This window comes from Bos javanicus, chromosome 22, assembly GCF_032452875.1.
Source record: "Bos javanicus breed banteng chromosome 22, ARS-OSU_banteng_1.0, whole genome shotgun sequence".
Lineage (NCBI taxonomy): Eukaryota > Metazoa > Chordata > Mammalia > Artiodactyla > Bovidae > Bos > Bos javanicus.
Window position 1 is genome coordinate 50,578,547 of NC_083889.1, and position 25,387 is coordinate 50,603,933.

General features: G+C 60.2%; 1 protein-coding gene across 1 annotated transcript in view; it reads right to left on the reverse strand.

Moving 5' to 3' along the window:
• Positions 1-1,486: 1,486 nt before the first annotated feature.
• BSN (bassoon presynaptic cytomatrix protein) overlaps positions 1,487-25,387 on the reverse strand; it is a 78,867-nt gene continuing 54,966 nt past the window's right edge. Inside the window, exons 4-12 of the mRNA XM_061396870.1 lie at positions 22,397-22,885; positions 15,325-21,954; positions 11,099-13,184; positions 10,000-10,790; positions 9,773-9,872; positions 9,116-9,247; positions 8,806-8,859; positions 8,331-8,423; positions 1,487-5,466 (exon numbers count right to left, since the gene is read on the reverse strand). Of these exons, the coding sequence (XP_061252854.1) occupies positions 8,819-8,859; positions 9,116-9,247; positions 9,773-9,872; positions 10,000-10,790; positions 11,099-13,184; positions 15,325-21,954; positions 22,397-22,885 (10,269 nt within the window). The 3' untranslated portion in view covers positions 1,487-5,466; positions 8,331-8,423; positions 8,806-8,818. The remainder of the gene's footprint in view (positions 5,467-8,330; positions 8,424-8,805; positions 8,860-9,115; positions 9,248-9,772; positions 9,873-9,999; positions 10,791-11,098; positions 13,185-15,324; positions 21,955-22,396; positions 22,886-25,387) is intronic.

Here is a 25,387-nt window from a genome sequence, read left to right on the forward strand (position 1 = left end):
GAGCGCATGAGCCTCTGTCTGCCTTCCCAGGCCTCAGCCCAAGTTCTTGGGTGCAGAGGGCCTGGTGGGTACAGGCTCCACCCAGAAACAGAGTCCTTCCTGTGGAATGAGAAACCTGGGCAGAAAGGCTCCCTCAGGACACTGGCACTGGACAGGGCAGGTTACCATGGCAGGAGAGGCTGGCCAGTTGTCAAGCCAGAAGCAATGGATGTCTCCTGAGCTTGGCTGGAGCCAAGGACCCTGGCTCCCTCAAGACCCTGGGTCCCTGTGCCCTGCCTTGCCTGTGACTCACATCCCACTTGACTGGCCTGCAGCTTCCCCTTCCGCATCAGACTAGTCGGGTAAAAACAGTTTCCATTTTCTGCTGCTGCTGCTGCTGCTGAGTCGCTTCAGTTGTGTCCGACTCTGCGTGACCCCATGCATCCGTACGTGCAGGCCTGTTAAGGCCAGAACTGGGAGCAGAAAGAGTGGCCCCAGCCACCCATCTGAGTGGAAAGTTGGAAATGAGGATGTTCGCTACAGCATTGTTTACAACAGGAAAACTGGGAACATAGCACCTGTCTTTGAGGGCACTTTCAGCAGCCTGGCTGTAAACTCATGGTGCAGCTCTCTGGAGGCTGGGCACTGGAGGATGAACATCTAGGTATCTGGAATGAACGTGTAGAAATAAACAGAAGGCTAGAAAACAGGAACTTCTGTATCTTCTGGCTCTGTTTAAAATGAAAAACACAGGAAGGAAAAACATGCATCAAGGAAAGACATGCATCAAGATACTAACTTTGAGGAAGGCCAGAGGTGAGGCTGACACTCTTTTCACGTATCTGTGTTTTTATTTTTTTTTATTTTTTATTTTTTACGTATCTGTGTTTTTAAACATTTCTAGAAACTCAGGGTTACTTTGATAAGAAGGCTTTCCTAGTCTGGGGAAGGACTAAGATCTAGTAACCCCCAAGAGTTTGGGTGTTGGAGTGGACACAGCCAAGGCAGACAGGTGTAGGGCTTGTTGGTGGCACCAGGGGGCAGCACCTGCTCACTTGCGTCCCCAGGAATCAGGCCCCAGAAAAGTGTGCACCCCAGACACTCGCAGACTGTGGAGGTACCCTCAACAGTCTGCCCTTGAGGGGGGGTAGGTGGGAGGGAGGGGATATATGTATACTTATAGCTGATTCACCTTGTTGTATAGCAGAAACTAACACAACACTATAAAGTAATTAAACCCCAATTTAAAAAACTTAAAAAAATTAACAAGTCTGCCCAGTGAACTAACTGCTCTCTCCAGGTTCAAGCATTAAACTTTGCCTTTGTGGAGGGACCCACTGTCTTTGGCCAGATTGCTGTGAGCTCTGCCCTGGCCTTGCCGGTACTTGCGCAACTTTGCCTTCTCATTCTTTCCCTTTAACCGTGAAAACACGGGGCTGTCACAGTTGGGGGATTTGTTCCTCTGCCTGCGCCTGCCCATTTCAGAAACCATCCCAGAGACAGTCTGTAGGTTGTTTATATCAAGTCCTTTTATTCTGATACCACAGAATTACCTTGTCACAATACAGGGGGAGGGACACTGAAGTACCACGAGTTCTCACAGAGCACGGAGGACGGCACACGGTTCACAAGGTCACGTGAAGGACTCGGGTCATTGCACTTACAACTGTAAACTTGTTTGTTTGACTTTGTACAGCACTCTTCCCCCCTCAAAGAAAGAAGGAGAGAAGGAAAGAAGGGAAGAGAGGAAAGAAGGGAGGCAGGGAAGGAGTGTGTGGGGGGACCCAAAACAAGACATAGAAGCTAGCAGAGGAAAGGCGTGGGGCGGCCACCACTCTCCAGGGCGCTGCTCTGAGAGAGGACGGGCTTATTGGGTCCCAGAGGCCGAGTGAGGCAGACACACACACACATACGCTCACACGCTTGTTCACATGCGCACACACACAATAACCTCACGACTCCCATGGCTCTCCCGCGCCCCCCAGTGCACATGGCACCAGGGCTGCTGGTACCCAGGGAGACAGAGGTGATGTCTCTGAGGCGCTTCAGTTGGTCAGGCCTGTCCCTTTGACGCTGTCGGAGTCCATGACGACAAGTATTTACAGAGTGCGGGGAGGGGTCACGAGGGCAAGGGAGGGGCCAACAGGCCAGGGCCTTGTTGCCATGGCAAAGGATCGGCCTGGAAAACTCCCCACAGGCTCCAGAAGACAGGACATAGTTGCTGCCACTGCTGCCTCTCACCATGGGCCCTGAGACCACAGTCTCTTCCCAAGGACTAAGCGATGGTGGGGCAGGGGTTGTCGCTGTGAATGCATTGGGCCCTGAAGTAGACAGAGGAGGCAGTGCCCTTACTCATGACACTGGGGCAGGGGAGGGTATAGAGAAGGCCTGGACTGCTTCCCAGAGACATCCCCTTGCCTGTGTGGAGATGTGCTTGGTGCTCCCCAGCACCCAAGGCATCGAACACTCGTCCCTCAGCCTCTGGTCCCTGGAGTCACAGCTGTATCTACATGAGGGCCAGCACACCTGTGGCCCAGAGGCCTGCTCCAGCCACCTTCACAAGGGGGTGATGGTACAGATGTGTCCTGTGGATATGTTGCAGGGGTAGGGAGTGGCAGATGTCAGAAATGTCCAACTCAGAGAGCTTGACCAGAAAGATTTGCTGAAAAGTCAATGTGTGAGAGCCTGAAACTAGCCTTGATGGGGGCTGGCCTGCTGTCATCTCCTTGCCTGTTCCCCGCTTCTGGACCCGTCCCTTGGCCTTCTTCGGGGAGGCTCACTGCATTAGTCCCTCACATACGTATCCAGCCACTAGGCACAGCTCACAAAAACCTGGCCCTGGGTGATCAGAGGGGCCAGATGATGGCCTCCCTCAGCCCTTGCACAGATGGGCTCACATAGCCCAGGCCTGCTCTCTGCAATGAGGCAGGTGTCCCGTTGGATGGGTGAAGCCCAAATCCAGAAGGGCAGGGCCTGGGCCCAACAAAGCGGGTAATAGCCTCCTATCTCATCCACAGCTGCCAGAGGTGGGCCAGGATCCCTCTCTGAAAGGGCTTGTAGACCTTTTTGGAAAGGAGAAATGCGGACCCCTGAGAAATGCATGGAGCAAACTCTGGAGGAAGGCCAGGCCTGGAGGGGTCAGGTGCCTGCTGCACGCTTGGCTCAGTCATGAACAGTGGGACGCTGAGGCTCCAGAGATGGGGGCTGGTGGGGTGTTTAGGTCCTGGGGACAGACGCAGAGAGTGTCACCACAGAACCTTCTGGAAGTCTTGTTATTGAGATTCTTCCCAAAAAACTCCGCTTGAAGCCACTGTCTATAGGAACACCCACTCTGATGCAAAGTGACTCTGTCAGCTGTCCGTGCCACAAATGCAAAGGTCCAGCCCTTCCTGAGCATCCTCTGGCCTCCAGTCCCGGCCTAGATCTCCTGGCTCACAGACCTTGGAGCTTACAAGCCAGAGGAGGGGCACAGATCAGGCACGGTCAGGAGCTGGGGTCCTAGGACACAGGCAGGCCCCACTCTTGGCTTCTGTCTCTGGCTGCAGAGGCAGCCCAGCTCTGCCCTCAAACACTGCCCCACTGGGAAGGGGCAGCCAGATGTCTCTGGCTCAGGGCCAGGGTAAGGGCGGGGGGCAACTTACAGATGGAAATCCCACAGCCAATCTTCCAAATGTTCACGTGCACACATCCTGTGTGGGCTCCCACCGTGTGTCTCCCCAGAGACGTCTTGGTCAGAGAAACACGCAGGGTGTGTGGGGCCTTGTACTGCCGGGCCAGCGGCCTGGCATGCTTGGGCAGCAATTCCGGCTGTCCTCACTAGCTCGTGCAGAAGTCAGCTAGAAGCACTCCTGAAGGAGGGGGTCTGAGACAAAAAGAACTCCAAGCAAGAGGGTCGAGCATTTAAAATGGATGAGATCGTGCAAAGAGGCTGCGAGCTGTGCATGCTCCGCTGTGGGACCGGCGGTGACTTGCTTGGCAGCAGCGAGTCCTGCCACAGGTCGAACATGCCACAGACTGAGAACTTCACACACACGGTGGGAGTGGGGGAGGGGGAGGGGAGTGAGGGGTCGGATATGAGCTGATCTATCCAGTTTCTCAATTGCATCTTCGCAATTAACTCCTTATACGTAACATGGAATTTAATAAATATTAACAGTTGTCTTTGAGGGTTTATATTTCATTGCATAGAACGTTAGAGATGAGACTTGCGGCTGTGCCCAAGATGAAGGGAGGCCCCAGACGGAAGGGCCTCAGGGAGGAGCCCCGCCCAGTCCACTGGGGTGGATTGGACGGCGCCACCCACCCCAGCACAGGACTCTGGGCCCTTCCCTCGCTCGGCTGGCAGAAGCCCTGGCCCCTCTGCTTTGAGCACGTCCACTGGTGATGGCTTAAGAAGGACTGGAGTTCCACGGTAAACAGAGGCGGGCTGAGGGGCCTCCCTAGACCCTGCCCTGGGCTTGTGCTCTTGGTGGCCTGCTGCCCACTATTGCTTCTTAGTCAACATTCTCCCTGTGCTGAGCAGGGGCAGAGCAAAGAGGAAACCAAACCATCAGTCACAAGGTGGTGGTGGAGGGGAGAGGCAAGGAGGTGAGCCGAGAGAGGGAAGAGAGAAAGGAGGGGTGGGAGGAGAAACGAAAGAACAATGTTTATGAGGTATACACTTAAATCAAACTGAAATGATTAAGGCTGTTCTCGAAATCAAAAGAAATCCCCAGGTGTACGAACGAGGAGCCGGCTGGTCGAGACAATGGAGGGGCGCTGGGATGCTCATGATGATTGGGGGGAATGGCTTTGAAGATAGCGGCGGGCGTGCTAGCACGCGGCCACCCAAAGGCTGGGAGAAGCCTCAGCCGGCGCCCACGCTGCTTTTCGGTGCTATGGCCTCTGATTTCAGCGATGAGACAGTGTTAGGTCCTAACGTTTGTAAAGTTCTCCCAATCCCACGCTAGCCACGTGGACACCTGCTCCGGTGTCACCCAGAGGGCAAGATGAGGTGGGGCAGGGCCCTGTGGCCACGGAAGGATCTGGGCCAGCTGGAATGTGAAGGAAACGGAGCCTGGGGCCCCCAGCCCTCGGTCAAAGCCCCTCTCCAAGGCTGTGGAAAAACTTCTGGCATGGTAGAGGGAGGGCAGCATCCGTCAAAAACAGGCAGCGTGCGCCCCAACTCTGTGTATAACGCATTGGAGGCCGGGCCGGCCGGGCCGCGGAGGGCAGCTATGGGAAGAGCAGCAAGACTGCCGTGTGGCAAGGTCTCCAGAGGGCGTTCCTCCCTCCCACCGATGGCTGCGCCTTGACGGTGGCGCCCGGAGGAGAGCAGGGTCTCTGGGAAGACAGTCACGGGTACCCGGGTCCAGTGGTCCCACGTGACCAGCACAGGCTTCACCCCGGCAGCTGCTGTTAGAAAACATCCTGTCCTCAACTGAGGCCCGACAGCCACGTCCCACCTCGTGTGAGTCTTTGGGCCGAAGGTTTGTCAGATTGTAGATGCTTGGAGGAGAAAAGGAGGAAGGAGAGAAGGAAAAAGGAAAGAGAAAATTTTGGTCAAGCACCGTGGACAGCTGCCTCTCGCCCGCCCTCCTTCCAGCTGTCAGCCACAGGCTGATGGCCTGGCTACTCCGCACCCACGGGATCCCAGCCCCACTGAGGTGGAGGAGATGGGTGCTGGGGCAGGTTTGAGGTCATAAAGAGAAGGTCAGGAAGAAAGAAGAATCATGTTGGCCAGGAAGGGACATTTCTTTAACACAAGTTGCTTCATATATATCTATTATACATAATCTCCAGTCTGTGTGAATTTATCTGTATTGAGAGAGTCTGGGTTGTGCTATTTTGTTACTATAAAGTTAAATCGGCCATTTCTGAGACAGCTTTGGTTTCCAAAAAAAAAAAAAAAAGAATGGTGCCCTTTGACTGATTAATACTAGCAAATAAGCAACAAAATGTGGCTCTGAAAACAATAATACTGAAAAATAATACTGATTTGATGTACAGTCTATGGCACCTCATTAGAATCCTTAACAACATGGTACTTAGAGCCATGATGTGCTTTAAAGGATACACAGTTGTGGTTTTGCTTGGCACATTCATCTCTGTCAGATTCCTCCCTCACCACATCTTAAAATCTATTACATTAAAAATATTACTCAAACAAAAATGACTCTGTATGCATGTTCTCATCTATAATGGCAATTTTAAATACAAGGTGCACCTGTGTTATTTGTAAACCTTGAAACAAATAAACTTATTTTTAAAAATTTTTTTAAAAAAAGAATGAGGGAGATGTGATTTTGTTTAAAATGACGAGCCTCTCCCAGCCCACTTCTGAAATCTCCACACAAGGCACCAGGAGACGGACACTCACAGCAGCGCTGACCGCTTGGTCCATCAGCTGGATGCCAGACCTTGAGGAGACTCCTTGAAGTCCACAGTCAGTGGCTTCAGTGGCCCATGCACGTCACGGGGCAGAACGTGGGACGAAGCCATGCCAGTGGCTCCTTTTGCTCCCCAGTGACACAGCCCCGGCCCTACACCCGAAGCAGATCCTGCCATGGGCCTGGTCCCGAGCTGCCCCTACCTCCCCTCCCTTCAACACAAATTGCCATTTCACCTCTGTTCCAGGGCAACTCAGAGAAAACATGTGGTGGAGCAGGAAGGCAACAGGGAGTCCGCTGCCCTGGGGGTGAAGGCGGGATGAACACTGGAGTGCTGCGCTGTGACTAGTCTCCTTGGAACAAATTCTGGGCTCTCCACTTTGGCCTGCAAAGCCCAGCCCAGCTGGCTCTTCCGACTACACCCTTGGACACTCTCCCCTCCTCTATGGCTCTGACTATACTGGCCTTCTGTCTGTCCCTGAAGTCTGTCTGTCTCATTGGAGGCTCTGCAGGTGCCGTTCCCTCACCTGGGCACATTCCACAGCAGCCTCTTCTCCCTGCTTGAGCCTTACCTGTTACTAACCACCTTCTCTAGAGTAGACCCCTCTGAGCCATAACTGCCTTTAGAACACTTAAAACCTTCAGAAATTCCTTTTTTTTTTAAGACTTTTTTTATAGATTCATATGCTTCTCATTTTAAAAAATATTTTCTTTTTACTTAAGGACTCAATTTCATTTTATTTAACATTTTTGGCCATGCTCTGTGGCATGTGGGATCTTAGTTCCTTGACCAGGGATCGAACATGCACCCCCTGCATTGGAAGTGCAGAATCTTAACCACTGGATCTCCAGGGATACCCCAGAAATTACCTTCTCATTTTTTTTTAACTTATTTCTTCTCTGCTCCTCTTAACAGGCTGCCAGCTTCAGAGGGCAGGGACCCAGTCCTGTTCTCTGCTGGATCCTCAGCACTCTTCAGAACAGGGCCCAGCACCTACTTGTACCTGACAAACACTTACTGAATAAATGAATAAATGGATGGGAACTGGACCTTTCCAGTCTCCCCACTGGTCCTCCAGAGACAGGTGACCTTTCGATCTCACTCCTTCCTACAAGCAGGCCAGGCCTGGGCAAAGGCCCTGGCTGGTCCCAGGGCTCCCTTGTGATTTGACTGTTGAGCACCTGGCCCTGCCACCCACATGACTGCCCACCATGAGAAGCACCCATACCTCTGTACTCTTAGCAGCAGAAGTGGCAAAGGAGGGGTAGGAAGAGGACCCTAAGGCTATGGAATTCGAGGAGGTAGTCCCTGGTTTCGCACAGAGCAACGCAGACAGCCAACCTACCCTACCCACCATCCTGCAGGAGGTACCACTTCCTCTTGCCTGCCCAGAGGCAAGGCCAGGGCCAGAGAAGGCTCTAGGTCCAGGCTTCTGATCCTGCTTTGATCACCACAGCCCAGCAAGAGCCAGGGCCCCCGTCCTGAGGCCCTTCTGCTCTCTTCCTGGGCTGACCTGGTCTGGAGCTGAGACTCCCATCTGGGTGTCCTCCCCTGACTCTCTGTCCCTTTCCCATCCACCTCTCCGCTCATTCTTCATGTCCCTCTTGCAACTGTGAGGTCAATTTTATTTTGATGTCACACTGAGGACTGCTAACTCTACAGGGTTTGGGGACTCCAGCTTCATCTGAACATCTGGAACAAAGTGACCAGCACTAGGCCTCAGAGATGGGGCTCTGGAATCAGCGCCCAGTGTATGGAGCCCCAGTTGTGGGGCACAGTTGGTTGCCCGGCCCTTTCCTGAGGTTACTACCTGAGTCATCTCAGCCAGCTCAGTTGTTTCTGCCTCCAGGTAGCTGCTGGGCCTGTCCCAGCTGAAGGAAGCTCCCGTAGGCCCCTCCTAGTTCACACTTGCAGAAGCTGGGTCGGAGGCCTGGGCCCTTCACCTCCTCCTCCGCCCAGCCCAGCCTGGTCCTGATACTCACTGTTATACGCAGAGTCCAGAGCTGCGCCCAGGCCTCTGGCTCCAGAGATTTTTCCACAGCAATGGTATCATTTCCCTTCATTTCTTCAAGAGCCTGTGGAGTATACACAAGGGAGGGCTGGGACGAGCTGCACCCCTGTGGCACCCCCTACAACCTAATGTCAACGCGTAGCTCTCAGAACCCTGTCAGGGGCTGGGATGCTGGAAAAGGACAAAGGGAAGCTGGCCCTGGCTTCCCTTAGCTGGGGATCTCTACTGTATAGGCCCCACGTTGGGCCCTCTGTGCAGAGGGCCCCTCCTCCCTTTCCTCCTCCTACACTCACTGCAGCTCTGACCACATCACCCGCTCCTGAAGTGAATGCTTCAGTGAATGCTTCCGCATCACTGAAGACCATGCTCCTCCCAGAAGACCTCCCCAAAGTCCAGTGCCTCAGGCCTTTCCCAGGGGAAGGTGGGTACAGGAGGCTCATACTCACCCTGAGGGCATGGTCACCAGAAGGAGGAGAATTTTTTACCAAAAGCAGACACAGCTGTGACACAGGAGAAAGGAGAGAGGTGTCAGGAAAGTGGGCAAGGCTTCCTCCTAGTCAAGGCCATTTGGTGCAAAGCCAAGCTTGGCCTGAGGAGCAGGGACTGCCTTCAGAATAACTAGGCAGCAGCAGGTGCACCCTTGGGCTGGCCCGTGCCCGGGTGGCCCAGCCCGGAACCATTCCCCAGACCCAAACTCTGCCACGGTAGGGCCCGTGAGCACCGCCCACCACGGACCCGGCCGTAGGCATTGCTTACCTTCCGTCAGCTTGCCGGCCTGCTCCGCGGCCCCACCGGGGAGGATCTTGGAGAGCACGCTCTCCCCTTCGGCACCTGGCTGGCCGGCAGGAGCCCCTGGGGTCCCTCCAGGCTTGGCTCCAGCCTTCACGCCTAGGGGGAAAGAAGCCACCATCATGAGCCGTGCCTGGACCGACTCTTCAGAGTCTGAGCAGGCAAGTAATGGCAACACAGGTGCCCTGTGCAATGAAAGGTGAGGAGGATGACAGAGAAATCAAGAGAGGAAGGTAAGAACAGGAAGAAAAGAGGTGTGAAGAAGCAGAAAAAAGAAAGAAGTTGAGGACGATAAAGAAGGAGCAAGGAAGGGAAAGGCAGGAAAAGAAAGGGAGGAGGGAGGAAGGAAAATAAGGAGCTAGGTCGTGGCACTGTGCTCACCAGCCCCTTCCAGGCTCTCCATTCGGAGCTGCCTGGGCCCTAAGTCCCCCGTGCTGGTGACCCATTGGCTAATTCTAACCCCGGGCTCGTTTCTGCTGGGGACGCCTGCAGTGCTGCACTGGGCACTTCTCAGGAACCAGTGACAGCACGCAGTGTGGGGAAGCTCAGGGTCCCAGTCAGCATAGGAAGAGGGCAGCCCAGGTACTCTGGGTGATAGCCAAGGGTGCCCAAAGGCAGGCTCACCTGCAGGGCCAGGTCCTGGTGGTGGCTGGGCCTGAGGAGGCCTCCCCTGCTGGGGCGCTTTGGCTGTCCCTTTAGAGCTGTTCGCCTGCTCTGCCCGTGGCTGCAAAACACAGAACACAGCTGAGCTACTGTCCATCCACTCTGCCCAGCCTGGAACCCAGGGCCCATCCAAGCTGCGGTCCCAGCATCCACCCTGCAGGGGATCCATGTGCCGGAGCCCTACTTACTGGTCCTGACGGCTGGGGGCCTGTGGCTGTCGGGGGGCCTGCCTGAGGCTTCCCTGCTGACTGGCTGGCAGCAGAGGCCGGACCCCGGGCAGCTGGCTGGCCCTGCTGCTGCAGCCGTGCCTGCGATGGGGCCTGCTGCGGAGGCTGCAGCCCAAGACCTTGCTGTGGCTGCGGCTGTGTCTGCGGCTGGCGCGACGCTGTTGCCGAGGGCATCTGCCTGGATGGCGGCGGCTGGGACGGCTGTGGCCCTGGGGCTGCCTGCCGGCCTTGAGGCTGCGGTTGGGATTCTAGCTTTGGCTGCAGCGCCGCGGGCCCAGGGTGGGCCTGTCGGGAGCTCTTCTTGCTCTCAGAAGAGTGATGGTATGCTGATGGGGCACGGGATGGCTGTGAGTATTCGGCGGAGCTGGGGTACCCAGGCTGACCTTTCTTCTGCACGGCCGGGGCAGGGCTGGGCTGCGGGTGAGGCCGGGCCTCATGGCGACCCACGTCCCGAACGTGTGGTTTGGCAGCCCGTCGGCTCGGCTCCTCGCCGGCGTGGCGGCCCGAGTGCCGCCCGTGGTCACCGTGGTGTCGGTGTTCCTTGGCTGAGGCGTGGCGGCCGGGGCCACCCTCATCGTGTGGCCACAGGCCCTCCTCGGGGGGCTCATCGTAGTCGTGGTAGCCGTGCCTGGCAGGGCCTCGCTTCTGGGAGGAGGAGGAGACTGCGTGGCCCCCATGGTGCCTGAACCGGTCAGAGCGGGCATCCCGGGGCTTATCAAACCAGTCTGTCTCCTCCTGGCCCAGGTGATACGCTTCAGAGACCAAAAACAGAACACGGTCAACCCCCGGGCTGGCCGCAGGGGGCTGGCCCAGCTGAAGCCATGCAAGGAAAACAGAGTGGGCGCCACAGCCACAAGCGTTAACGCCAGGCCCCCAGCCCCCCCCCACCGCTGGGGCCAGGGCACAGGCGGAGCAGGAGGAAGGGCAGCCAGCAGCAGGGCCCACCAGGTGAGGCACCTGGCCCGGCCCTGCTGGGACACCTCAGGGCTCAGGACCCCACGGGTAGGCAAGGCCCCCCAGGTGCTGAGCATCCGCAGACATCACCCCCAGCTGCCATTACCTTCACTGTCGGAAACTACGCAGTGGGCATCATCCAGGATGTAGCCCTCGTCACGCTTATATGAGTGGGACCGCGGTCCCTCCTTGACGTGCTCCTGGACGTCAGGCATGGAGTGGCTGGAGCAGAATGGTGGGCAGGTGTCCCCGGGGGGAAGAGGGCCCCCAGCAGGGCGGGGCCGCCCCAAGGGGCTGACGGGGCTCTCTTCTTCAGAGGCCTGGCTCCGCATGGGGGGCCGGGTCCGGCCGTGGGCCATGCTCAGAGATGAGGGCTTGGGGCCCGCTTTTTGAAGTCGCTCCACAGCCTCCCGTTCCCGCTCGTATCCCTTGGCCCGGCCCCCGAAGTCGTGGCTGGACAGCTTCTCCCCGCTGTATGCAGGTGCCCCCCGGGACCTGCTGCTCCCACCATACATGCGGTCATCCTCCTCCGCTGGGTCCCGGCTGGACACCCCGTAATACCGCTGCTGCTCATACACGTTCTTCTTGAGCCCATAGGTGATTTCGTCCTGGAACTTCCTTCCCCGAGAAGCCAGGCTACTGCTGACTGCAGAGGAGGGGTAGGAAGCCAGGTCTGACTCCACATCCTTGGCCTCTTCGATAGGTGAGAACTTGGAGATCTTTTGCTCCATTCCCTGCTTCCGGTGCTTGCTGCGCTTCGAGGGGACAGCAGCTGGGGCCAGGCTCTTAGAGGGGTGCTTGGGCCCTGCAGGGCCTGGACTATACTTGTCCGCTCGAGTGCTGTGTCTATAGTCGCTGTCGCTGTAATAGTGCGTGCTGGCTGGTCGGCCATTGCTCTCCACACCCCGGTGGTGGCCACTCTTACCACGGGGCTCGTAAGAGTCTTCCTCGGATTCTTCCTCCCCTCTGGTGTAGCAGCAGGGCAGTGCGGACCCCTCAAGGACCCCTGGTTCTCCTGGCTCTTTCGCTGGACGCCCACTGCTGCTTGGCCCCAGGGGCTCCAGGCGCTGGCTCTCGGGGGCAGTGGAGGTGCTGTCCTTGGTCAGTTCGCTGATGTCATCAATCATCACGTAGTTCCGGGGGACAGTCTGCTCCAGGCTGGTGTAGTGTGAGTCAGAGGAGTAGATGGGGGCTGGGCTCAGGCTCACACCGCTGCGGTCACTGACCCGTGGCAGCTCGGGAGCCTTGCCCTGTTCGTAGCTGCTGCTGGCGGCGGGGCCAGGGCCGCTGTAGCTGGTTTCCGACGGGGCTGAAGACATGGCCACGACGGGGCTGGCGATCACCTCGTAGTTAGTGGGCACTTTCTGCTCCAAGTCGGCCAGTGATGTCTGGCGCGGCTTCTGGTGGGGGGCACGGCTGTCAGCCGGGGCTGGGAAAAGGGTGGTCTGTGTGGTTGGCAGGGGCGTCTGGGCTGTATAATGGCCCGGGGGACGGAACGCTTGCTGGCTGGGCAGGCCAGGCTCAGCAGGGTAACTGGTGCCGGGAGGAAAAGCAGGTGCTGGGTATGTGCTGGGACCAGGGTAGGTGGGTGCCTGGTGGGCTGCGAATCCATTCTGAGTTGGCCCAGCGCTGCCTGCAGGGTACAGTGGCGCTGGAGGTGGGAACCGGGGCGGCTGGAAAGCAGCGGAGCCGGAGGGAGTAGCAGGGGCGGCGGCAGTGACAGGGAACTCCACATACTGGCCAGCCGGGGTGGCACAGCCCTGGAGCCGCAGCTGGTTGAGCTCACTGTCCGACAGGTAGTCGCGATGCTCGCTGAGACCACGCAAAGGTGAGTAGTCCCGGCCACCCCGGTCTTTGGCCAGAGACTCTTTGCGCTGGGTGATGCCCAGCTCCAGGTACTTGAGCTTGGCGTCGATCTCCTTCTCCTCCTCGTCCAGCTCCGCCTGCTTCTTGCGCAGCTTGGTGGACTCATGCTCCACCAGCCGTAGGTCCCGGTCAAGCTCCCGGAGTAGGCTGGCCTTGGTGGCGGGGACAGCGGCAGGCCCCACCAGCCCGCGCTGCAGCAGGCTGGCTGCATACAGCTGCGGGGGAGCAGCCTGGCCAGCCAGGGGCAGGTGAGCCTCCTCGGGAGGGGGGCTGGGCAGCGTCCGCTTCACCTTGCGGACCAGGCCGTTGGGCGGCGGCGCCGACACCTGAGACAGAGGGAAGGGCGGGCAGCACTGAGACCCAAGGTGTGGGTGGCTTGCTGGGGCACGGGGTAGAAAAGCCCTGGCCTGGCCGGGGTCAACGCCCTGGTTCTCCAGGCAGCCTCGAGGCCTGCCCTGCCCACCCAATGGCCTTGGAAGGAGGACCTGTGATTGTTTTATGGGCCTTTTCCTTCCCAGAGCTCAGGGCAGTGGGAGGGGAGGAAGGAGCAGAGGCCCCTCTGGCTGATGCCCAGTACTGGCCTGGCCCCCAGCAGCTCTGAGAACCCCTGCTCATCTCCAGTGGGATTAGCACCTTCTGCATCCCACTGAGTGTACTGAGGGCAGGAGAGTACAAATTTGGCTCTGGGTGTGGGTCTGAGCAGGCACCAAGGGCAGCGGAGGGCCATGGACAGGAGTGGAGAGAGTCCTGGGCCCACTGGGTTCCCTAGAGGGTCGTGGTCAGGGGTGCGTGCTGACAAAGTCAGGGGCTGCAGGCTCTTTTCTGCCTCCTGCCTTTCTCCTCTCTCAAGTGAAAGGCAGTTCAGCTGTCTGTTTGCAGTCTCCTCCCCTGCAGCCCTATATCACCCTCTGCCAGGCCATGCTCTCCACCTGGCCCCAGCTTCCTCCACATCCCCGTCAGGCCCCACACTCTGAGGCTGCCAGATCCCTCGAGGGCCTCTGCAATCGTATCTCTGGCTCCTTAGTTTCCTGGTCCGGGCTCCCTAATGTGCGCTCCGTGGGGCCCTGTTCACCTGCTCATTCTGTGTTGCCGCAAGGTCCACCCTGCCAGAAGCTTTGCCCTCCAACTGTCTCTAGCTCCCTGGCCTCTGGGTTTTATGGCCCACCCAAACCCCCAAATACACTGGGGACTAACACTGGACTTGCCAAGCAACTCTCAACCTGCTTTCAACACGTGTCCTAAAGGAAATGCTAATGTGTCCCTAAACCTCAGGACGAAGGGTGGCCTTTGAGGGAATGGAACAAATTTCCCTCTTTGAATTCCTCACGCTGTTGTCCATTGCTTGTCATTTTGACCACACGCCATGAGTGCTCACGGTAGAGCGCCCAGTGCACGGGACCTCTGTGCTGACCCTTGTGTGGAGGCAGGACCCCCGCCTCTCTGTCCTGCCCTCCCTGCCAGCACTGACTCTGTATCGCACCCCCTCCCCTCTGGGCTGCATACCCTAGGGCTCTCCTACACAACCCCACCCATGGAGGCCTCACCTCTCCCCTCTCTGCATCCTACCCAGAAGTATACCTCACAACGCCTCTGGCTCCTCCAGGCTCTCCCCAGGGCCACTGTACAGGTGCTTCCTTCAGTCCACCTGCCCACATTCTGCCCAGGAAGCTTCCTAAGATACTCATCTCGTCCTGTCTCACCTGCCTGAAACATCCAGAAGCTTCAAGGGCCTTTGAGAAAAGCCCTCCCCTCCTGGCCTGGCATTCAAAGTCCTTGGTGTCAGGCCCTAGCCATCCCCATCTTCCCAACACACCAGGCCCTCTCTCACAGTTCCAGGACATCACTGGCAACTAAAGTCACAGACAAGGAGCTGCTATCTAGGGGAGCAGACAGGTGTGTGAACAGATTCGCTGAGGGTTGGATGTGGGCACGGGACAAGATGAGGTGGCGTGCACACTGCAACCTACAGGGATGGGCCCTGAAGGGTAGTTCAGGGGGCTGGGGCTTAGTGTGGGGCAAGGGGAGCCAGGCTGGAGCTGGGGACTGGGAAGCAGCCCAGCCAGGTCCATGTTACTCATTTTCCCAGGAAAAATCCAGAGAAGAGGTTTGCACTAGGAGGGGCACAGGCCAGATGGGAGAGCTGAGGAGGCCACAAGGAGGAAGTGGCAGAGCCTAGGCCAGCTGTGGGCCGTGAAGAGGCAGCTCTAGGGAGGAGCTGAAGTTTCCAGCAGGGTCTGGATGGCCGCGGGGGCCCAAGTGTGAGTTTGTCTTGCCCAGGATCACCTTGCTGGGCTGTGGGCTCCACCAGATATGGACCCAATGTGCCTCCGACTCTCGACTTCTAGCTCTGGGCCTCTGGAGCTGGAGGTGACTCCACCCCCACCCCAGGAGATGCCCCTCCCTATGGGGCCCCCCAGGCTAGGCCGAGACCCCTGTCCCACCCTGGCCCAGCCCCGGTGCCCATACCTGGCTACCCAGTCCCCCCTGGTGCTGGTAGAGGGGGAACCTCTCTTTGGCAGACTCCTCGGCGGTGGGGCTGAGGGGCTTAGGGTCGGACAGGGAGCGCTGCAGGGTCTTCATGGGGCGCGGCAGCGTCTGCTGGCGGAAAGCGCTGTCAGCTGTGAAGTGCTTCTGGGGACTCACGTGAGCCTTGTTCAGCCTCTCACTGGAAGCAAAGGAGGTGTCCAGGAGCCGGTGTGGGGACAGAGGGGAGACTGGTGAGTAGAGGACCTGGGGGGACTTGGGAGGCTGGCGGCTCACGAGCTGAGAGAGGGACTCCGGGGGCAGGTGGGCCTGGTATCCGATCTCCAGGGGATCCGGCTTCTTTTTTTCAAATCTGCCCAGGGGCCCTGGGGTGACGATCTGGATGCCAGGCAGGTAGGGACTGATGGCGGTCGGCCCCATGAGCTGCGGCCCGGCCACGCCCTGGGCTTGCCCCTCTGGCTCCGTCTGGCAGGCCAGGCTCTCACCGCGCCCAGTCTTCTCGGGCGCCGATATGTACCTGACGATCTCCACCTTGGGGTCAGTGACGGCTGTGATGTGAATGGCTGGAGAGACTCGGGGTAGCTGGTCAGGCTCCGTCTGCACAGAGCAGTCACTGATGGTCTGGATGCCCACGCTGCTCGTGGCCCTCGTGGTGGGGGCAGCAGCGGAGGAGGAGGCCGTGGCATCGTGCTTGCTGTCAGAGCCAGAGTCTGAGTGGCGGGAGAGACGGGACCGACGGCGGCGCACGGGCTGCTCCCACTCGGCGCTGTCCTCGTCGTCGGTCTGCACGCTGCAGTCGGTGCTCCGCCGCGCCCGGCGCCGTCGGGTCAGAAGGTAGCGGCCCTCTCCATCCTCCTCGTCCGTCTGCACGCTGCTGTCCGCGATCCTCCTGACCCCGCAGGGCTCAGGCCCCGACTCCGGCTCGCACGCATCCCGCAGGCGTGGCATGGAGTGCCGCTTCTTGAGGCCACCACTGCGGCCCACCTCCCACGGCTCCTCCGTCTGCAGCGACATGTCCGAGGCAGAGCTGGGGAGACCGCGGTGCGGCATGGGCTCACGCGGCTGCCCGGACCCCTCGGGCACGGCGATGAAGGCTGCATGGGTCAGGGGTGGCCAGTATTGGCCATTCTGGGCCATCTCTGGGGCAGCCGGGGGTGGCCCTCTGCCAGGTGCCTCACAGGCCATGGGGAAGGGTGGCTTCTGCCGCTGCTTCTGTTCTTCCAGCTGCTGCTGCAGCTGCTGCTGCAGCTGCTGGATCTGCTCCAGCTGCAGGCGCTGTTGGGCCAGCTGCTCCCGCTGCAGGGCGAACTGTGCCTGCCGCTCCTCCTGCTGCTGCTGCAGCACGTGATGCTTGAGGGTCTGCAGCTCCTGCAGCTCCCGCTGCACCAGCAGCTGCTCCTCCTCACGGTGCCGCTGCAACTCCACGCGCTCCCGCTCCAGCTCCTCCTGCAGCCGCAGCTGCCGCAGCTTTTCCAGCTCCACTCTCTCTCGCTCCAGCTGCAGCAGCTGCTCCTGCTGCTTACGCTGCCTCTCCTCCGGCAAGGCATCCTCCTTCTCGAGCCCCGGCCGGCCCAGGGCCCCGCCGCCACCGCCGGGAGTGGCCTCTCCCAGCGGCTTCTGGCCCGCCCCCAGGGCTGGGGCTGCTCCCGTCTCCTTGGCAGCAGCAGGGGGTGCTGTGGAAAGGGGTTCTTCCCGAGCAGCCCCGGCAGGCAGCTCTGGCCTGGGGGGCCCCCCAGTCCCTGGGCCCTTGGCAGCAGCCGGCTTCCCCAGGTAGACAGGACCCTCAGTGGGTGGAACACTGGCAGGGGTGGGGAATCTACTTGGTACAGGGTATCGGTACAGCCCCGTGGGCCCGAGAGGTATGCGCGGGGCAATCACAGGCATGCGCGTCAGGCTGGCAAGTGGCACGGCTGCGACTCCACCGGGTGGGTAAGGCCTGTACATGCCACCACGCACCATGGGTCGCAGGACTGAGGCAGGCTGTGTGGTGATGGGCAGTGTTGCAGCAATTGGAGTATTGATGGTCGAGTAGATCATGCCATCGGCCGCCCGCACGGTGGCTGTGGATGGCAGCAGCTGTCTGACTGCTGCGGCCTGGCCAGCTGTAGGCCGGTACTGGGCCAGGCTTCCAGGACTACCTTGGCCCTCTGGGAAGGTGGGGTTCCCAAGGAGGCCAGGTCTCAGGGGAGCCAGGCCCTGTGGGGCACTGAGCCCGGGCTGGGGCTGATACTGCATGAGGTCGGGGCCCCCAACACCGCTGCCGTGCCTCCCTCCATACTGGTCCATGGAGTTGAGGGCCGCACACATACGACTTATCTCACGCGCTGTGGTGGCGCTGTACTGGGCCAGGCTGGCCTCCTGGAAGCCAGCTGCATCTCCCCGTGGGCCATACCTGTGGTCCGAGTAGATGTTTGACACTGAGCTGTAGCGCCGCATGGGAAGCGGGTGAGTCAAAAGGTCTGTGGGGTGACGCAGGTCAGTGAATGAACCGTACTGCAAGCCCTGCCCAAGGTAGCGGCCATCTGCAAAGCCCAGGCTGTAGGAGTGCTTCAAGGAGCTGAGGTCCATGGCTGAGTCTCGCCCTGGGCCCTGGAAGAGCTGCCCAAACCTGTGGGCATGATAGTTTAGGCCGGCCTCAGCCAGATTAGTGTCAGACATAGAGGAGTACAGCCTGCCAGGGAGGCCCTGTGGGTAGGGCCTCTGCTCGTCATGGGGGCCGGGTGCCCCGATCACCTGCGCCCGGTAGGTGGGGGGCTCGGGAGGTTCTGGGTCCCGGGGACTGTAGAAGGGGCCGCTGCTTTGGCCAGGTGGGGCAACTTCTGCCACACTCCTCTCAGGTGCACTTGGGGTGGCGCGGAAGCTGCCCGTGCAGCTGCTGCCAAACGGGAACTTGTAGACCATGTCACAGCATGCCAGCTGGCTCTCTGGCCTCATCCCCGTGAGGTCTAGGGCCCCTGCCGGCTCCTCTGGGAGCAGTGTGCTCACGGTGCCTGCTGCACCTTCGCCCACCTGCACTACCACTGTGTGCGGCTTCCTGGCGCCTGGCAGGGCGTGCGACCGCAGCTCTGTAGGGGCGGCCCGATGGGGTTCAGTACCGGGCTCTGGCACTGGGCCCGACTTGAGGCCAACACTTTGGGCCGGGCCCACCTGAGTGATCAAAACGTCCCTTCTGGCCAGAGGTGCTACCTGGTTGGACAGGTTATACCTGGCAAACTTAGTCTCCCGGGGTCTTCCCCGAGGCCCACCACGATACGGCGCGGTCTGGACGGCCTGCTCTACCTGCTTGACCTGGGCCAGGCACACTGGGCTCCCTGCACCCTGGCCAAAGTCAAGCCGGCTCTGGAAGGGGTCTCCATAGACCACAGGCTGCTTCTGCTGAGCCAAGAGCACAGAGGAGGCCATGGTGATGCTCACGGTAGTGGCGGTGCTGAGGAAGGCATGTGTCTGCTCCTGGGCATTGAGGTTGATCACCAGAGGCTGCACAGCAGTTGACTGGCGTCCTGGGACTGGATCAAGAGCCAGGCCGTACTTCCTCGCTTCCACGGCCAGAGAGGTCAGGTCCATGCCCTGGTCGGTGAGGATGATGGGCGTGGGCTTGACGGCAGTGCGAAGGTCTACCACGGCACTGCCCGGGGCTCTGGGGCCAGGCTCAACCCTAGACGTTCCAGGGACGGAGGAGATCCGGCACAAGGAGATGTTCTCAGCAGGCAGGGCGCCCCAGCCATACACTGCCAGGGGCCCATCTGCACCAGCGCTGGGTGCCCTCGGGAAGCCAGGGGGCCCAGGTGGCTCAGGGGGCTGAGACTCACTTGGAGGTGTTGTCTGGCTGTAGCTGTGGGTGATGGGCTGGGTGTCAACAGGTGAGCACACTGGGGAAGTGGAGGCACTGGCATGGACCATCTTGGTCTGGCTGGAGGCATCTGATGCCAGGGTGATAACCATGAACGGGGCATCCTGAGAGGACTGCTGCCATACCAGGCGAGGCGTGCTGGGTCGATGTGGCGTTTGTGTGCCCTGAGCCACCGTGGGTGTCGGTGCAGGGGCACCAGGGCTCCGTGGTGTGTCCGAGGCAGGGGTCAGGCTTGGCGTCTGTGTAGAGAACTCTGCGGTGGCCCTTGGGCCCAGCTTGCCAGGGGAGAATGTGGGACTCTCTGAGGGAGAAGATGGAGAAAGAGGGGGGCTGGAGCCCGCAAAGTAAGGATATCCCCCGGAGGTCTGTGGGGGGCCACTCTCACCCTCACTCATGCCCAGGGGCTTCTCTCTGGTAGCCCGCCCACTGACAGCTGGGCCACGGGGGGCTTGGGGTAGCTCCTCAGTTTGAGACCCATAGTTTGCAGTGGCCGGGCTCTGTCCATAGCCATGGCCAGCGAAAGAGGGTGAAAGGCTACGCTCCGAGACTGCTGGGGAAGTCGGAGCCATGTACCCTCGTGGCAGGCCAGCCGGACTAGGGGTCACAGCCATGGAGGCCGAGGCCCCGAGGCCCTGGGCAAAGCCTATGCCTACTTCCTTGGAGGTGGAGCTGGGGGAGGCAGGAGTGCTGTGCAGCTTGACGGGGTCCTGAGGCTCTTTTGCAAAATGCTGAGTCACACGGACATCAGGGATGACTCGGCCCCCGCTGCTGTCTGAGGTGGTGGAGGTGGCGAAAGACACAGGGGCAGCAAGCTGGGTGGGACTGGTACCAGGGGTGAGTGGGCCGCCATTCTGTTTCATTGGGTCCATGTACGCGCTCTCGGCGTTCAGAAACTGCTTCTCCTTCTTCTTGTCCTCAGCAAAGGCCAGGTCCCGCGAGGAGGCCTGGTGCATTCGGGCGATGCTCTGGGACGTCTGGAGGATCTCCTGGTACACGGCTGCTCCCAAGCCGGCTGGCGTGCCCTCCGCGGCCGGCTGAGCAACCCCGCTGTAGTCGCGGTCTGGGCTGTCCTGGTATTCAAAGGAACCCTGAGCCCGGGGAGCTACGGGCTGAGAGGGACCACTGTGGGGCCCGCGGCCCACTGCCGCCTGGCCCTGTTGCCGCTGAAGCAGCTCGGCCTTCCGCATCATCTCCTCATAGGCCTCCTCAGCGCTCTTGAGGGGCCGGCCGGAGCTGGGGGTTGTGGCGCTGCCCGAGGGGGTCTCGGTTGGAGAGTAGAGGGACATGAAGGTGGGCAGGTTGTACTCGCTGCCCGACTTGTAGAGCCGGCCGGGGCCCCCCTCCGGGGCCTCAGCCTCCGAGTCGAGGGAAGGTGAGGGCGAGTACTCGGAACAGGAGGAGCGATGGAGCTCCTCCATCTCGGCCGCCTGCCTCAGCTCCTCCGTGGGCGAGGCGTCCTCGATGGGCGACAGGTTGCTGGGCGGGGTCTTGGAGCGCTCACGCCGCCGCTGGGCCCGCAGCTCCTCCTTGTCCCGCCGGGTCTTGCGGGCCGTGCTGCGGATGCGCTGCTGCTCCACCTCCCGCATCTTCTCCTGCTCCCGCAGCAGCTCCTCCTCCTCCCGCAGCTCCTCCTCCTCCGAGGAGTCCTCGATGGTGGGCAGCAGGGGCCCATGCGAGCGGTGCCGGGCCTTGCGCTGCTGCTTGGCTTCCTCCAGCCGCTGCCGGCGGCTGGGGCTGCTGTCGCTGTCCTCCTCCAGCGAGGACAGGGAAGTGGGCGAGGTGCCCGACGTGTAGCTGGGCGTGGAGGCTGGCAGCGTGGATGAGTGCTCCCCACGGGAGCGGTCCTCGGGCGAGCCTGTCAGGCTCTCCATCTCCAACTCTGGCTCCCGGTCCAGGCTGGGGTCGGGGCCTGGGCCCATGTCCAGCTCATGGCCGTAGCTGCCCGTGCTATTGAGCTCGATGGTCTTGAAGCGGCGGAGCCCACCCTGCAGGGCCCCAGCAGTGCCGTCTACGTCCTCTGCAGGGCCTCCCTCGGACAGCAGTTCCTCGTAGCCCGTGGTGGCGTTGTGGGGCAGGCGCCTCTTGGGCAGTGCTCCCGGCTCTTGGCTGGGCTCGGGCCGGGGCCGGGGGCCACCCTTCTGGGAGGCGTGTTTGGCGGGGGCGGCCTCGTCCTCCTCCAGGTTGTCTTCCTCCGCGCTCATCTCCAGGATCTGCCGCCGCATGAACTCCTCGTCGGTCAGGTCTGCCGCCCGGGCCGGGGGCTGGGGCGGGAGGGGGGACAGGCCACCTTCACTGCTGTCCTCCACGTAGTCGTGCCTCAGCTGGCTCCCGAAGTCGTCGGAGGACTCTGCTGCATCCTGCTGCTCCCCCCGGCGCCCCCACTCTGTGGAGTCTTCTTCCTCCTCCAGGATCTCCTCCAGCTCCTCATCGGAGTTGAAGGCCTCGGGCATGATGGACAAAGAGTGGGGCCGCCGCTTCTGCTCCTCGGCACTGCCGCTCGGTGGCCTGCTCCGCTCGACACTGGGCGCCGGGCCCTGGGCCTCCAGCGAAGGCCGCATGCTACTCCCCACCTTGTGGAGCTCCGAGGGGCTGGGTGGGCGGGGCCCCGTCACCCCGGCGCTGTCCAGCTGCTCCACCTCCTGCCGCACAATACCGGTGATCTCGCTCTGCGAGCTGGAGATGCCGTCAGAGGAATAGCCTGTGTCGCTGAGGCTCTGTGGGCTCCGAGACAGGTCCTGAGAGTAAGGCTTGCCCCCAGGCTCCTACAGCGGGCAAGAAGTAGATGCTGACTGCCAATGGCAGACGGCTCCTGGGGGAGCCCCAGCCTCTCTGTCAACCCCCGGAGCCCTAGGGAGGGGGTGCCTCCACTCCTGGGGGAATCAGGGCCCGCCACCCACTCCATTGCTCTGGGCTTGCATAACTCACAGGTTCCATGTCAAACCACAAGCATCCCTAGGTTCTCAAAGAGAAGTGTTACTAGATCTAATGGTAGCAAAGATGCAACAAAGCATCTAAAAAGGCGTCAAACACAGGATCAGCCTAGAACCCACAGGCTCCAGGCCCACCATGCCTCAGCAAGGCGGCCCTGCTGTCCTCTCTGGCCCAAAGGGCCGTCCCAGGTCCATATCCCAGTCCCGCAGGGAGCTAAACCCTTCTCCACACTCCCCTGCCTGAAAGCCAGGACCCCTGGGAATGATGACTGACCTCTGTCTCCCCACCCTTGGGGGCTTCTGGAACAGCCTTGGTGATGGGGGTGGTGGGTTCGGTCCTCCGCACCCCAGCTTTTGCCTTAGGAGTCCCAGGGGGCAGGGTGGTCTCTGGAGGGGGCTTCGGCACAGGCTCAGCTTTAGCTGGGACTCCTATCTTCTTTTCCTGGGCACTGCTCGGGGTTCTGCTGGGTTCAGAAGCCCTAGAGGGCTTGGCCTGGGGACTGGCCTTGGTGGGCAGGGGACTGGCCTTAGTGGGCAGGGGACTGGCCTTGGTGGGCAGGGGGGTGGCCTTGGCAGGCGGGGGGCCTGATGGCTGGCCCAGCCCCTGTGGCCCTTTCTGCTTTGGAGGGGCTGTTCCAGCTGTACGGTGAGGGGCCCCCGCAGGGGGCTGCTGTGAGCTGGGCAGCGGCAGGGGCGTCGGCTCTCCCAGGCTGCCCTCGAGAAGCCGCTTAGTTTGGCAGTTCAGACAGAGCCACTCAGTTTTCTGTAAGGAAACGAGAGAGGAGGGTTTTGATGAAAATCACAAAGACACTGAAGTACTTAAAGATGACTTCCGTGACTATTTCTATAAACATGAGGAGAAAGACTCCCAAAGCATGACACTACAGGCAAAAGGACTGATGAGGAGCAAAAGACTGATGGGTCTGTTGGTCCCAAATGACAGAGGGCCCCAGCCTTTAGATGCTCGTGTACAGCATTAAAAAGACAAACCCCAAGGAAGGATCCCTTCCTTACCCCACAGGGAGCTTTTTACTAGGCTGAAAAGGAGGACCTGTATGAGAGAGGAGGCTACAAAAGCAGCACATGGTCTAGGGAAGAGGGGGGCTGGGGACCCCCCCCCAGGTTGTGAACACCCCTGGGAGTGGAGCAGAGTCCCCCAGGTGAGCACACCCTTTCAGGAAGGGCATCAGGCTGAGAGCACCTCCCAGATGCACTGCCCCTCCCCAGCCTCCTAATTCTCAGGCCTCAGGCACCATCCTTCTCCATTCCCAAGTAAGTGCTGTGCTGGGAGGAGACCGGCTTGCGGGGCCAGGGGAGGCGGTCTAGGGGAAGTCCTGCTTGGTAGTTGGGGGTGGGGCTGAGCAGTCCCCTTTGCTCACACCTTCCAACCCAACTCACCTTGTCTTAGACCAGCAAAGACCCCCATGCAAAAGCCTCCTCCTGCTCCCCAGGCTCTGGGCTGTTCTGATGGGGACTGTGTGCTGGCTCTGAGGCCAGGGGCCCTGCTCCCTCCAGAGCCAGGCTGGGATCCTCCTCCACCATCAGCCCCTCACTTTCAAGACTACTCTCTTTGTGTCAGTCTCAGTGCTGGGGGCTGGAGACACAGCCATAACTAAGATGGACACATGGGCTGGTACACAGTCTTCTTGGAAGCCAGAGCCCAAAGGGGTTGTTCCAAGTATGACATGGACATCAATGGTGAAGTTTCCAGAACCCCAGCAACCAAGTCGAACCCCCCCCCCCCACCAGGTGCCACTGTCTGTACAGGGAAGGGTCTGAGCACCTCTGAGCAGGTGATTTCTGTAGCAGCTCAGCGGCGGGCAGGGGATGTCTTCCAAGGGCCTCCTCCAGAGTCAGAGCTCCTGCCTGGCGGGACTTGGGCGGGGAATGAGAGTAACAGGCACCCCAGTGCCTATTCTCGCCCCAGGGGTGCAGAGCCTTGGCACCCCTACTGTCCTGCTCTTACACATGAGGGTGCCCAGACTCTTGGGATCCTGCCAGCAGCCTGACCATCAGGATGGGGAGTCAGGGGAACCAAAGGACATGGAACCACAAGGTCAGAGAGCCAGGGACAGGGCCAGAGAGCGCCCTCAGCCCTTACCAGCCCAGAGGACCGGAATCCTTAGCACTCTTAGCTCACATACCACCCCTGGGCCCACGACATCCCTGAGTCCACCCAACAGAACCCTGGAAGTATGGTACCTCCAAGATGTCTGCTCTTGGCCTGGCACCTGCAGGCCACCATAGTGGGTGCTGTATCAATGGTTCTGCCCTGGGCCCCGGCGGAAGGCCAGGCCAGGCTGGTGGCAGGGCCTGGGTGTTGACTGAGGGATAGGTCTGCTCCACAGGCTTGGGATTCGGGCCTTGAGACTGCTTCCCTGAGACTGGAGCTCCTGGAGGCTGAATTCCACACCCAGGTCCTGAGCAGAGGGGCTCTGCTATGGAGGGGAACCCTTCAGAGGTCCCACATGTCCTCACCCTGCTCCTTGCAGGGCCTGGTTCCAGCACCACTGCTGACTCCCTGGGACCTTATCTGATGCTCTGTGTGTCCCCTGTACAAACTCCTACAAGGTCATGGGTGCTGCCCCTGGCTGGGCCATGGGCTCACTTGGTGCCTAGGGAAACTGCTGGGTGGGCTGGGCCAGCATCACCTTGGGTCACAGTGGGAATCCCTCCATGTTGGAGATAGCTGTGAGGTGGCAAAAAGATTGAGAGGGGTGTCAGCATAGGCCCAGAGAAAGTTCTAGAAATGAGCAAACAGTCCCTTCCCTTGCCCCACGATCAGCATCACGGGGTGAGGATCTGGGCCTGGATAGGGGGGCTGGCCCAAGGTAACACTGCCCTGGTTCTCCCTTGGCCCCATGTAGATGGCCATCCAGGTTAGGCCTCTTGAAGCTTGGTCATCTGCCTTGCTCACCTTGGTAATCTGGCAAACCTCTGACCTCCACCTCTGGCTGGCAGACCCAGCCCCAGAAGAAACAGTCCAAATGAAGCAAGGACACCTTGGAAGGGTGGCCAGAATGGAGGCGACAGACTTCATGCCTAGAGCTCAGAACAGCCCCTGCAGCGGCCTGCTTACCCGAGCCCAGAGGCCCAGCCCTCAGCAGTGTGTCGACTGTGGTCACAGGCTCCCTGGGGCCTTGTTCCTTCCTACACTTACTCCTCACAGAGGCAGCCAGGCTGCAGAAGGGGTGCCCCAGTTGGCCCTCTTGCTCCTGGCTCTGCTATAGCAGGCAGCGGGGGAGGGAGGTGGGGGAGGCAGAGG